The 10,328-nt window shown below is 48.4% G+C and overlaps 1 protein-coding gene and 1 non-coding gene across 2 annotated transcripts in view; both read left to right on the top strand.

The window, feature by feature from the left end:
* Nucleotides 1-630: 630 nt before the first annotated feature.
* HSF2BP (heat shock transcription factor 2 binding protein) overlaps nt 631-10,328 on the top strand; it is an 81,640-nt gene continuing 71,942 nt past the window's right edge. Inside the window, exons 1-2 of the mRNA XM_024559931.3 lie at nt 631-707; nt 1,451-1,601. Of these exons, the coding sequence (XP_024415699.2) occupies nt 672-707; nt 1,451-1,601 (187 nt within the window). The 5' untranslated portion in view covers nt 631-671. The remainder of the gene's footprint in view (nt 708-1,450; nt 1,602-10,328) is intronic.
* LOC112309703 (U6 spliceosomal RNA) lies at nt 9,186-9,292 on the top strand. Its single transcript, XR_002975292.1, has one exon. It is a non-coding gene; the product is annotated as a U6 spliceosomal RNA (small nuclear RNA).

The following is a 10,328-nucleotide window of genomic DNA, read 5'->3' as shown; positions in this document are numbered from 1 at the left end:
GAGCACGCACTCTGCTCTGGGGACTTGGTAGTGTCAGCTTCTTGGGGGTTTCAGAAACAGACGAAGTCTTAGCTGTGAAGTGACCCAGTACATTTGAACCCATAGGCTGCACCATATTTTGCAGCTTCAAACTCAGTGGGCCTAATGGGGCAAACGAATGGACTAGGTGGTGTCTTCAAGTTTACGGTGCTCATCTCAGTTATAACCGCTGGCTAGACGGACGCTTCTCTGTCTAGCTCCTGCGGAGCCTGGCGTCCGGTTTTCACCCTTGCCAAAGGAGTTTAGAGCGAGCGCGGGAGCGTGGCCGCTGGCTGCACGGTGGCAATTCCCTTGAACGCATCGCCCTTTGGTCTAATATCTCTCGCCAAACAGGAAGGGCCGATTCCATTTATTTCACTTGTCACTTACACCTGGGCCTTACTGTTCTTCCACTTTGCAGTTAACAAGTTTAAAACTGCAGGTACGCCAGAAGAGCCAAGGCGGAATCTGCCCGATCCCACCCCTCTTCCGTAGTGCACAGTAGGCTGCTCGAACGCTACGAAGTTTGAGCCTCGCCGCTCTCCATACCCGCCCCACCCCGTCGTCGACCCGTTCCCGCCCTTTCAGGCGTGAGAGGTCAAAGGGCACGCCGCAGCTCGGGGACGGGGAGCCGGAGCTGGGCCGCGGCGGCCATGGGCGACTCAGGCGGCGCTGAGGAGGCCTTCGGGGTTAGTGAGGAGGCCCTGGGCCGCCGCCCCCCTGTCTGAGCAGCCACCATCTGCTTCCCCGCGCCGGACTGCCGTCCGTGTGGGCCTCGTCCAGTGCCCTTGGGAATGGCGAGGCCTGGCCCTGGGGTCGGCCCGCGCGACCCCGCCCCTGACACGGGCCCTGCACGGTGGATGCGAGCTCTGGACGCTGCGCGGTTGGGCGGTGGGTGTGCGAACGGGAGAGGATGGTGGTTCCCCTCAGACACCCGCAGCCGAGCCTCCCCGCAGGGCCGTGACGCTTCTGTCAGGGTTTAGTGTAGGCGCAGCGTTGCCCCGACGTCACTTCCGCTGCACGGGACGTAGGAGAACGTCCTCGGTTTTGTTCCCTGTTAATGGCGGTGCTTCGGGAAGGCGACCCAGCTTCCTGTTCCGACTTAGACAACCTTGATCGAGGCTGTGGTGAACTCTCAATGCGGTGGCTGGCCTTGGCCGCCCGGCAGGAATCCTTTCCTCCGTTAGCTTGGCTCTGAGACGTTAAGGGGCAGTTGCTGCCGTTTTCTTCGACTCCCAGGCATAGGGCCGCGTACGCGCTTAAAGAAATAGCTCCCACTTCGCAGGCTGGGGGTTCGGCTCCGAGAGCAGGGAGCACATTGGGGAAAGACTTAAATTTGAAACCATGAACGTAGGAGGCATTGAAAGGAAGCAAGCTGGCGGACTGCTGGAGAGAAGTGTCATAACCCGAAGATCTGCTTGCTTGATTTCAGCTCCTGGGAACGAAAGAAGAATTTGTTAAAGTCCGAAAGAAGGACCTGGAACGGCTGACGACCGAAGTGATGCAAATACGGGACTTCCTACCCAGAATACTAAACGGGGAAGTGCTGGAAACCTTCCAGAAATTAAGGCTCGTAGAAAAAAGTGAGTCGCACTTCATCTCGAGCAGGCCTTGCGGGCGACAGCGGTCTCTTCCGGCGCGTTGACTTGTCCTAGAAAACAAAAGTGCCGTAGTTTGCCCGCCGTACTGCGCTCCGGGTGTGTATAATGCGCAAGCACGTTTTGGGCCCAAACTTTCCGGAAAAAAACATCTTTCGTTTTAATTTTTAAATTTAGTTATTTATTTATATTTAGAAACAAAACTAAGTATCGTATTCCAGGGTATTATTTTGCATGTGGGTGTCATCTTTGCTCTCTAGAGTTAACATTTTTAATCGTAAGCATAAAAAAAGAGTTAAAAACATTTGTATAGATACGGAATTAGTACTCCCTATGTATTAATGCACATCCTTATTTTTCCCTCAAAGATTTGGGCAAAAAGTGCACATTATACACCGTAAAATACGGTAGTTGCGAATAAACCTAAAGGTACAGGGTGGTAGTCCTTAAGGAGGTTTGGGAGAGCCAAACAAGCCTTCCAAGGAGACGCTTGAGTGAGTAAGTGGGACCTGCCGTTTGTGTTGGAGGCAGGGTTGCTGGTTTTCTCAAGTATCTTTTACCAGCTTCTTTCTTTCCACCTGTCTTCCTTGGCAGAAGAGTTTTATGCTTTTATAATCGAAAAAGATCTGCTCTAAGATTAAGCCCTCATGGGTGGAAGTTAAGCTTCCTACCGCGGACTTCAGTGTGTCTGCAGAGATGGCTGGATATGTGCTTGTCTCCAGGTGGATGGCTGGGTCCGTTTCTAGCACTGGTTTAACTTCCGGCTTGCTAGGTCTTGGCCGTTTAGGTTTTGAGATTTCAGAAGAGTCACTGTGTCAAATATCATTCTAGGCGCCTATTGAAATTCTTGGAGATACTCTAGGATTGATTCAGCACTTGCCTAATTGAGGCTGAATTACAGTTGGATCAAGTTGCAGCGGTTCAGTGCCTGTGACTGTTCCCCATCGCTTTAGGACAGGTGCAGCTGGGGGACCTGGGTTGTGTTTCTAGCACTAGTCCAGACCAGAAGGTATCTTCACAGGACAAGTTTCTGGTTTGTGCAAACATGTTTGGTCCAGGGGCAGCCATGTCCAGTTAGAGGGGAGGATGCTCGTAGTTGCCATAGCTCCCCGCCCTGTTTGCTCTGACTTTGGAACCCTCAGACCCGCCCTCCTCTGCCCTGCCCTGTGGACTCCTGCAGGCTGCCTGCCTCCGGCTCCCTTGCTGGCTGCCAGCAGGGCTCACCAGTGGAAGGCATCACTGGGCAGAGAGAGGGCTTGGGGTGTTCCTTCCTGCCCTCTCCGCAGCTGTGAGGCTCACTGGGGGCCTCCTCCACAGTCTCCGCTCTCACGGGCCTCCAGCGACGCTGTTTCCTACGGTTTCCTCCCCTCACTCCTTCAGCTGAGGGCCGTTGCCAGTCCCTGAGTGCTCACCATCCTGTTGGGTCTCTTGTCCTTGCTCTCCCACAAAGTCTCAACATTGATTTGTTTGCCACCAGGGCCCTACCAGATATGTCCCTGTGGCTGGTTACCTTAGCTGCAGGACCTTCGTTTCCTAAACTCCCTGGTCTGACGCCGTGCTCATCCAGCACCTTCTGCGCATCATCCTGAGCGCGTTTGTTTATCTTAGGGAAGGAAGTGCCACCCAGGAGCAGTATGTCAGTCGGATGCGTGGTTAGGGTTCTCACTGCAAATTAGCGAACTGGCATTCTGGAAGGTGCATCGTGCTCGCGAGTGGATCGGCATGACTCGATCTCCGGAGACCAGTCCTCTGCCCAAAGCAGACCGTGCTTACGGAGGCAAGGGTCACACCTGGATCTGTGATGATGCAGTCCCCAGCCTCCCCCAGACTGTGTCGTCTCCTTTTTCCTCACTGGTCTCTTGACCCATTTCTTCTCAGTCCCCTTTGCTGATTGAGCCTGCTCTGCAGCAGCCTGTCAGCCAGTGGAGTTCCTTGAGGCTCAGGCCTGGGCCCACTCTGCCCTGTCTCCATGACCTCTCCGTGGGCCGTCTCGCACACACATGGCTCCAGTGACTGTCTTGGTGCCAGCAGCTCCCGGGTTTATCTCTGGCTCAGACCTCTCCTCCGGGCGCAGGCCCTGCATCTGACTGCCGAGTGGCCCTTCTTCTCACATGTTTGGCAGTCATTTCAAGTTCCAAATGTCTGTCCTAGCCCCATCAGTCTGTGACCACAAGGAAGGACCTGGTTGTCTCACAAGGTCAGGTTTACTGGCTCATTGCAGTGAGGGAGACCACACACCAGAGGAACCGTGGGCATCTTGCCGATGAAGGAAAGGACGGAGTTGCTGTAGGCTTTGGGGCAGGGTGGAGTTTAGGTGAAGTGCAAGTGAAGCCGTGTTTTGATGGGCTTCAAGCAAAGGAGGGCTGTGTGTGAAGTGGTCAGCATCAGGTCTGTCTGTAGTGGACCCAGGCCCTGTTTCCTTGGAAACAACAAAGTTCACATGGATGTGGAACACAGTGTCTAGGAGCCCTCATTTGAACTCTGTGACTGGTTGGAGATGAAGGCTGCTGCTCTGTGTCACAGCGGTTTCGATCCTGCAGGCGACGGTGGGGTGTTTCCGTCTCACTGGTGTGAGCAGAATTTCTGGTGCTGCGGGACTTTACAGAGCAAGCTTTCTCCGAGCAAGAGACCCGCCGTCACTGAGAGGAGGAGTCCTCCTGACACTTCTACAGCTGCAGCGTGTCCCTTGGGAGAAATACTACTGCCTGTTAACTTGGCAGCTGGCTTCACGTGTGTCTGTCATCCCAGCCTGACAAATCGTAGGACAGGGTTTCACTGTCTCAGAGCAGGCCGATTTTTTACCTTTTCACATGTGACTCATGATATCCATCCTCCCTCCTCACCCCAGACTGGGCTGCCTGAGACTCCTCAGGTTCCCACCATCCAGCCTAGAGTCGACCAAGGACTCCCCTTGCTGTCCACCTCCCCTGCTCATTGTTCACCTGTCCACCAGTAAGCCCTGTGTGTTTCCCTTCGGGGGTGCACCTAACTTCGTCAGCTTGCCTCCGCTGCCATGCCACCACCTGCATCCAGGCCCCTATCATTTTGCCCCAGTTTCTGCCTCCTGGCAGTGTCCGCTCATTGCCACTGTCCAGTTCTTTGTACTGTAGCCCAAGTAATTTTTAACAGTTCAGTCTGATTATGTCATTTTTCTGCCTAAGTCTTCAATGGCTTCTCCTGCTCTTAGGGTAAGAACCAAAAACTCAGCCGAACACGGACCAAAATCCACTGCCACCCAACAACCTAAACAAAACATTGTCACGACTAGAAAGTTCCACCCTAGTGCCATGAGACGGATTATAGCTCTGCTTGCCTCCGCAGCCTCTCTGTGCTGCAGGCACACTGCTGGGTGCCTGCGGGGGAGAAGGAGCCCTGATGGCAGCTCATTATTCTGTGCCTTGCTCTGCTCCAGGGTTGTGACCTGCCCCAGGCCTTGGCTGTCCGGTAGCTCTGTACTCTACGGTTATTTCCCTAGCCTGATGAGACTGTTGACCGTCTGCTCAGCTCTGCCACCGCTTTGCCTGTGCTGCTTGAGTGTGCAGATGCCCAGGGAAGAGAGGGTGGAAAGCCATGCCTGCTCACATCACAGGTTTTGGTCCTCAAGTCCTGTGTGACCTGGTAGCTCTCAGGTTTGTTGGTTTAAATTCTGCTTTTTTTTTACTCTTGGTGGGGAGATTGATCTGCTACATCACCATTGTAGCTGGGAATGGAGTCCTTCCATGTATGTTGTGATTTTTAAATTGTAAAATACATTGTAATGCCACACAGAAAGGATAGGCTATGAGATATTCCAAACTAAAGGAGCTAAGAGTACGCGACAGTTACATGCAATACCTGACCCTGCAATGGATGCTGTACCTTGAAGGAAGAAAGTACTATAAAGGACAGTTTTGGGTCATTTGACAAAATCTGGATGTCAGTTCCAGATTAGGTAAAGGTATTAATATTAATTTTCCTGGGTTTGACAGCTGTGTGTATGGTAGTCATCTAAGACATTATCCTTATTCTTGGGAAGTAGTCACTGAAGTATTTAGGAGTAAAGGGCCTGGATGTAAGTGTGAACTTACCCTCAGGTGGCTCCAAAAATATACTGTGTGTGTGTCTGTCTGGTACAAGTAGTGAAGTGTTACTAGTGGGTAAGTCTGGGCAAAGGCTATGTGGATATTCTTTGTATTTTTATTCATGTAATATTTTATAAGTTTGAAATTATGCCCAGATGAAAAGTTTAAAAACATATTGTAAAGTAGAAATCCTCATTAAATATAGAACCGTAAGTGTCCCTGCTGACCTCTTGGGTTCTTAGCAGTGATTTCTGTACTACACGATTTCCGAAGTGTTTCTGGGTGATTTGAGATTAAGTTTGCAAGAGTTGGATATTGATGAGAAGAGAGGGGACCTCTGTTTCCGCTCAGGGAAGAATTATTATTTCTGGTCATAGAAATATGAACTAGAGAGAGAGTTACAAAGAGTGAGACAAATGAGTGTGTGTTAAGAAGAGATTATTTGATTTGACCAGAAGTTATTGCGGCCCAAGTGGGTAAGATCAGAGTGTATCACATCCACGTCCTGGCAGGAAATAAAAGGGATAACAAAAAGAATAGAAGGAAGGGATGGCAGACCAAGGTGCGGGTGGGGTTTGGGGAACCAGCCCCAGGCTAGCATAGCCCCAGGAACAGGCCCTGGGGGGGGGGGCGGTCGATGGCACCACTAGGGGTGCCATCGCCTCCCCGGGGCCTGAAGGAGTGGCAGGAGAGTCACCAGACCCCTAGGAGGGTAGGGGCTCAACAGGACCACAGCCTTTGCCAGAGGGTAAAGGTACTGCTGACGTGATGCTTTGGGGGAGGTCAGTGTCCTAACTTCCGTCTCCTGTCCTCGTTTCTGGCGGGGTTCACCACTCTCCAAATCCAACAGGAAGCTATATGCAAGGGAAGCTGGTTGCTCTGGACTTGGACTTCGTGCTCTTTGGGGCACAGAGCAAGGTGGAGACTTGGCCAGAGTACAAGGGGCTGGGGAAGAGGAAAACAGTCTCCCGGGGCTTATGGACAGAGGAGGTCGAACAGCCAAGAGAGTTTTGCATAGATCATTCCTGACCCCTAATTGTTAACATTGTGTTTGTATTTGTATGCCAATAAATGAAAAGCAAAATTCCCTGATTCGGGATTGGGAAATCCTTAACAATTCATTTGAGTTCAGCAAGATGGAGCGTAGTTTTTTTGTGATAAAGTCTTCCAGTAAATTTAGTTGATAAGTGAATCTGATAGGTGCTATCTGCTGGATATCTGTCAGTCACAGCTGGGTAATGTGGGGATATAAGAAGGATAAGAGTGAATCCTTTTCCTTGATAACTACAGGTAAACTGACGAGTTCTCACATGCAGGTATGAAAAATCAGTGATACAAGGTAACGCCCAGTACATTGGCGGCGCCAGCATAGGACAAATTCCTGTTAGTCACACACTTTCTTCATTCTGTAAAAGATTACTCCAGTGGCATTTATGTTAGAAAAATACTGGTTTGCAGATTTTTGGCAGTGCAGGAAGAAAAAAAAAATGCTATTTCCATGTTCTGGTTCCAAGCTCCCACCCCTACCTCACCCCTTTGGTTTGTTTTAGAAATTTGACAGCTAATTAAAATGTTGTTGGTTGGCTTAGAATGGGTCTTGGGATTTCAAGTGCATTAAAACTCTTTAGCTGAGGGTTTTTAAAAAATGAAATCTTAAATGTTCTGATTTTTTCACTTTTCAACTTATATTACATTTTCAACATGCTGCCTCTGGCACTGAGATGGGAGGTGATTAATTTAAATGAGATTGTTAGGTGGGCCCCTGTCCTCCTTATAGAAAGCGACATCAGGACATGGAGCCAGATATAGGCAGAAAGGAGGTGATGCGAGGAGACAGAGAGGGCCAGGTGGGGGTGGGGCAGGTTGGAGCTGTGCTGCCACAGACCAGAGGTGGAGGAGGAAGGAAGGCTCCTTCCCCTACAGGTTTCCGAAGGAGCATGGCCCACTGACGCCTCGATTTCAGACTTGTAGCTTCCAGAATTGTGAGAAAATACATTTATTTCTGTTCTAAGCCACCTAGTTTGTGTGCTACAGGTATCTCGCACTTGTCCAAAGTTTGCATTCCAACATTTACCTTTAAGAAAAGACTTACATTAGTTAGTACCTGTTTTTGCTCACTGAAAGCAACCTGAAGACAATTTTTGCTTTTACAAAAAAAGGCTGAAAGTGAAAATCGCACTCAGCATTTGCTTTGCAGCGAGTGGTTATAAAGGCAGCACCGAACCTGGAGCAGGGAGCGTAGTCCTGCCAAGCTCCTTTGCTGGGAACCATACTCAGCATCGAGCCACCAGAGCTTTCAACTGAGTCTGTTAGTATCTGGGCTTTATATCCATTTATTTCATGCATCCGTTAGCAAGACGCGTCCTGAGATAATTGCTTCTTCACTTTGTGTCATTTTGGCTTACAAAGGTTTCATCAGAACACTCTACTTTTGGATGGTGGGGGGTGTCTGTACCAGGAAATGAATACACCCTCCAACTCTTAGCTCAGAGTAACACTGGAATCCATCAGTAGCTAATCCTGAATTCTTTTCCAGACCTATTAGAGAGTGATAAGAAGGTAAAAGTTAATGGCTTTTAAAAAGACTTTATTTTGGATTTGAGACTCTTAGTTGTTTTGATCAGAAACAAATATTTTCATATTAATATGAAATGACTGGTAATTTATTACAGACATGCCAGGTGATAAAGGCTAGGAGACTTGATCCCTTTTGTATAGTTTAGATTTCTTTTGTCATTGTTTTCATCTGTAGCTCTCTGTCCTGCCTATATATGGTTCTCTGTACCTTTCCTGTGGATCAGTTGAGCATTAAGAGATACAGTCATTCTCGTGTTATTAAAACTATCAAAAAGGATTGTAAAATTCAGAAGATAAATAGACACTGAAATGGCCTGTTGTTTCGTTTGGTTTCGTGTATTTATGTTCTGTCTCGGCCACCCTTCATTCAGTTAACAGTTAAATGGAGATTTCTCCTTCATTCTGAATGCAGCAGATTAGCTGCTGAAATGCAGCGCGGGCTGAGTGGCCGCCCCTTCCCTGTTCTAATGGTGAGGCTGGGCAAGGCAATGTCTTGACTATATATAGTATTTCATTCACGGTTCGTATTATTTCTGTCTCTGATTTAAAAAAAAATTGCCAATTAATCTCATTATAGAAGAATGAAACATAAAGTGCTTGTGTTTTTACTCAAGGATTAGCAGAAAGGATGCATGAAGAGTGAAAATTATTTTTGTGGCAAATACGTATGCAGGGCCTGTTGCATGCCCTCATGGTGTTCTATGTGGCGGGCATGACGTGCGTGGGCCACGTGGAAAATGCAAGGTGGTCCCAATGCGTGTATTGAAGTCCTAACCTCCTGTATTGCAGAATGTGACTTTGTTTGGGAACGAGCCTTTACAGAGATAATCAAGTTAAAGCGAGGTAATTGGGATGACCTCTAATCCAGCATGTGACGTGTGTTCTCACGAAAGAGGAGTTTGGACACGAGTGTGTAGAGTGCAGACGATGTGTGCTCGCTTCGGCAGCACATGTACTGAAATTGGACCGATACAGAGAAGATTAGCATGGCCCCTGCGCAAGGATGACACGCAAATTTGTGAATGGGACAACTGTAATAGCATAATCAATAAATCTATTAAAAAAAAAAAAGAAGAAGACGATGTGAAGAGACCAAAGAGAAGATGAACTAAGGACAGAGGTCTTTGCAGTTCTTCCTAGGAACCAACTCTGCTGACACCTTGATCTCAGACTTGTAGCCTCCAGAATTGGGAGGCAATAAATTTATTGTTTTAAGTAAAAAAAGTAAGTAAATAGAAGAAAAAGCAAGGGGAGAGTTTTGTCAGTTGGCGACAGCAGCTGCAGTGCTCCCATCTGGCCACAAGGCGGTGGCCTCGCACTGAGGAAAGGCACCTGCTTCCTCCTGGAGAGGCCGCAGGGGTGGGGGTGGCGTCCCTGAGGATGACTGAGCTCGCTATGGGGGGGCTGCCTGTGCTCCAACGGGGTGTTTTAACCCCGTCCTTCTGTTAACGTGCAGTGTTGTGGTGGACAGCTGTGTAGAGGGAGAGGTTATGGAATTACCATAATGAGTCAGAATTCTTACCGATTTTTACACATAACAAGGCTTGTAGAACCATAATTTCCTATCTTCTTTACCGTGTTTAAGTAACATGCAGTTTCATAATAGAAGAAACATTTCAAAGTTAACTAAAAAATTTACATCATCAATATTTCTGTCTTAGTTCCTTTTTTTCATTTTCTTTCTTTGTCTGTGACCAGTTCATATTTCATACATAATCATGAGTAACGTATACAAATATTTGTCTTCATTTAGCATTGTTACAAAAGGCAAACGCAGTTTTCCAAGCGTAGCGCTTGACTGACAGTTGATTTCTTATGTGCCAAGATTAGTGGGATGAAAGGAAGACTTCCAGGGAAAGTCGTACTGTGGCATAATAATACATCGTAACAGGGCAGAAGAAAATTGATTTCAGGGAGAAGCAGTGCTCTCAGGTTACTCCACCCCAGTTTCTAAGAAACACCTTTTAAAAGAAGCTTTGCCAGTTTCATAATCTCTATCTGAATATTTAGCTTTAGGTTTTAATTTTCCTTCCAGGACAAAGGGTCTCTAGGAAATAGGCACTCCCTTTACTCT

This window comes from Desmodus rotundus, chromosome 2, assembly GCF_022682495.2.
Source record: "Desmodus rotundus isolate HL8 chromosome 2, HLdesRot8A.1, whole genome shotgun sequence".
NCBI classification, from domain to species: domain Eukaryota; kingdom Metazoa; phylum Chordata; class Mammalia; order Chiroptera; family Phyllostomidae; genus Desmodus; species Desmodus rotundus.
This window is presented reverse-complemented; position numbering and strand designations above follow the sequence as displayed.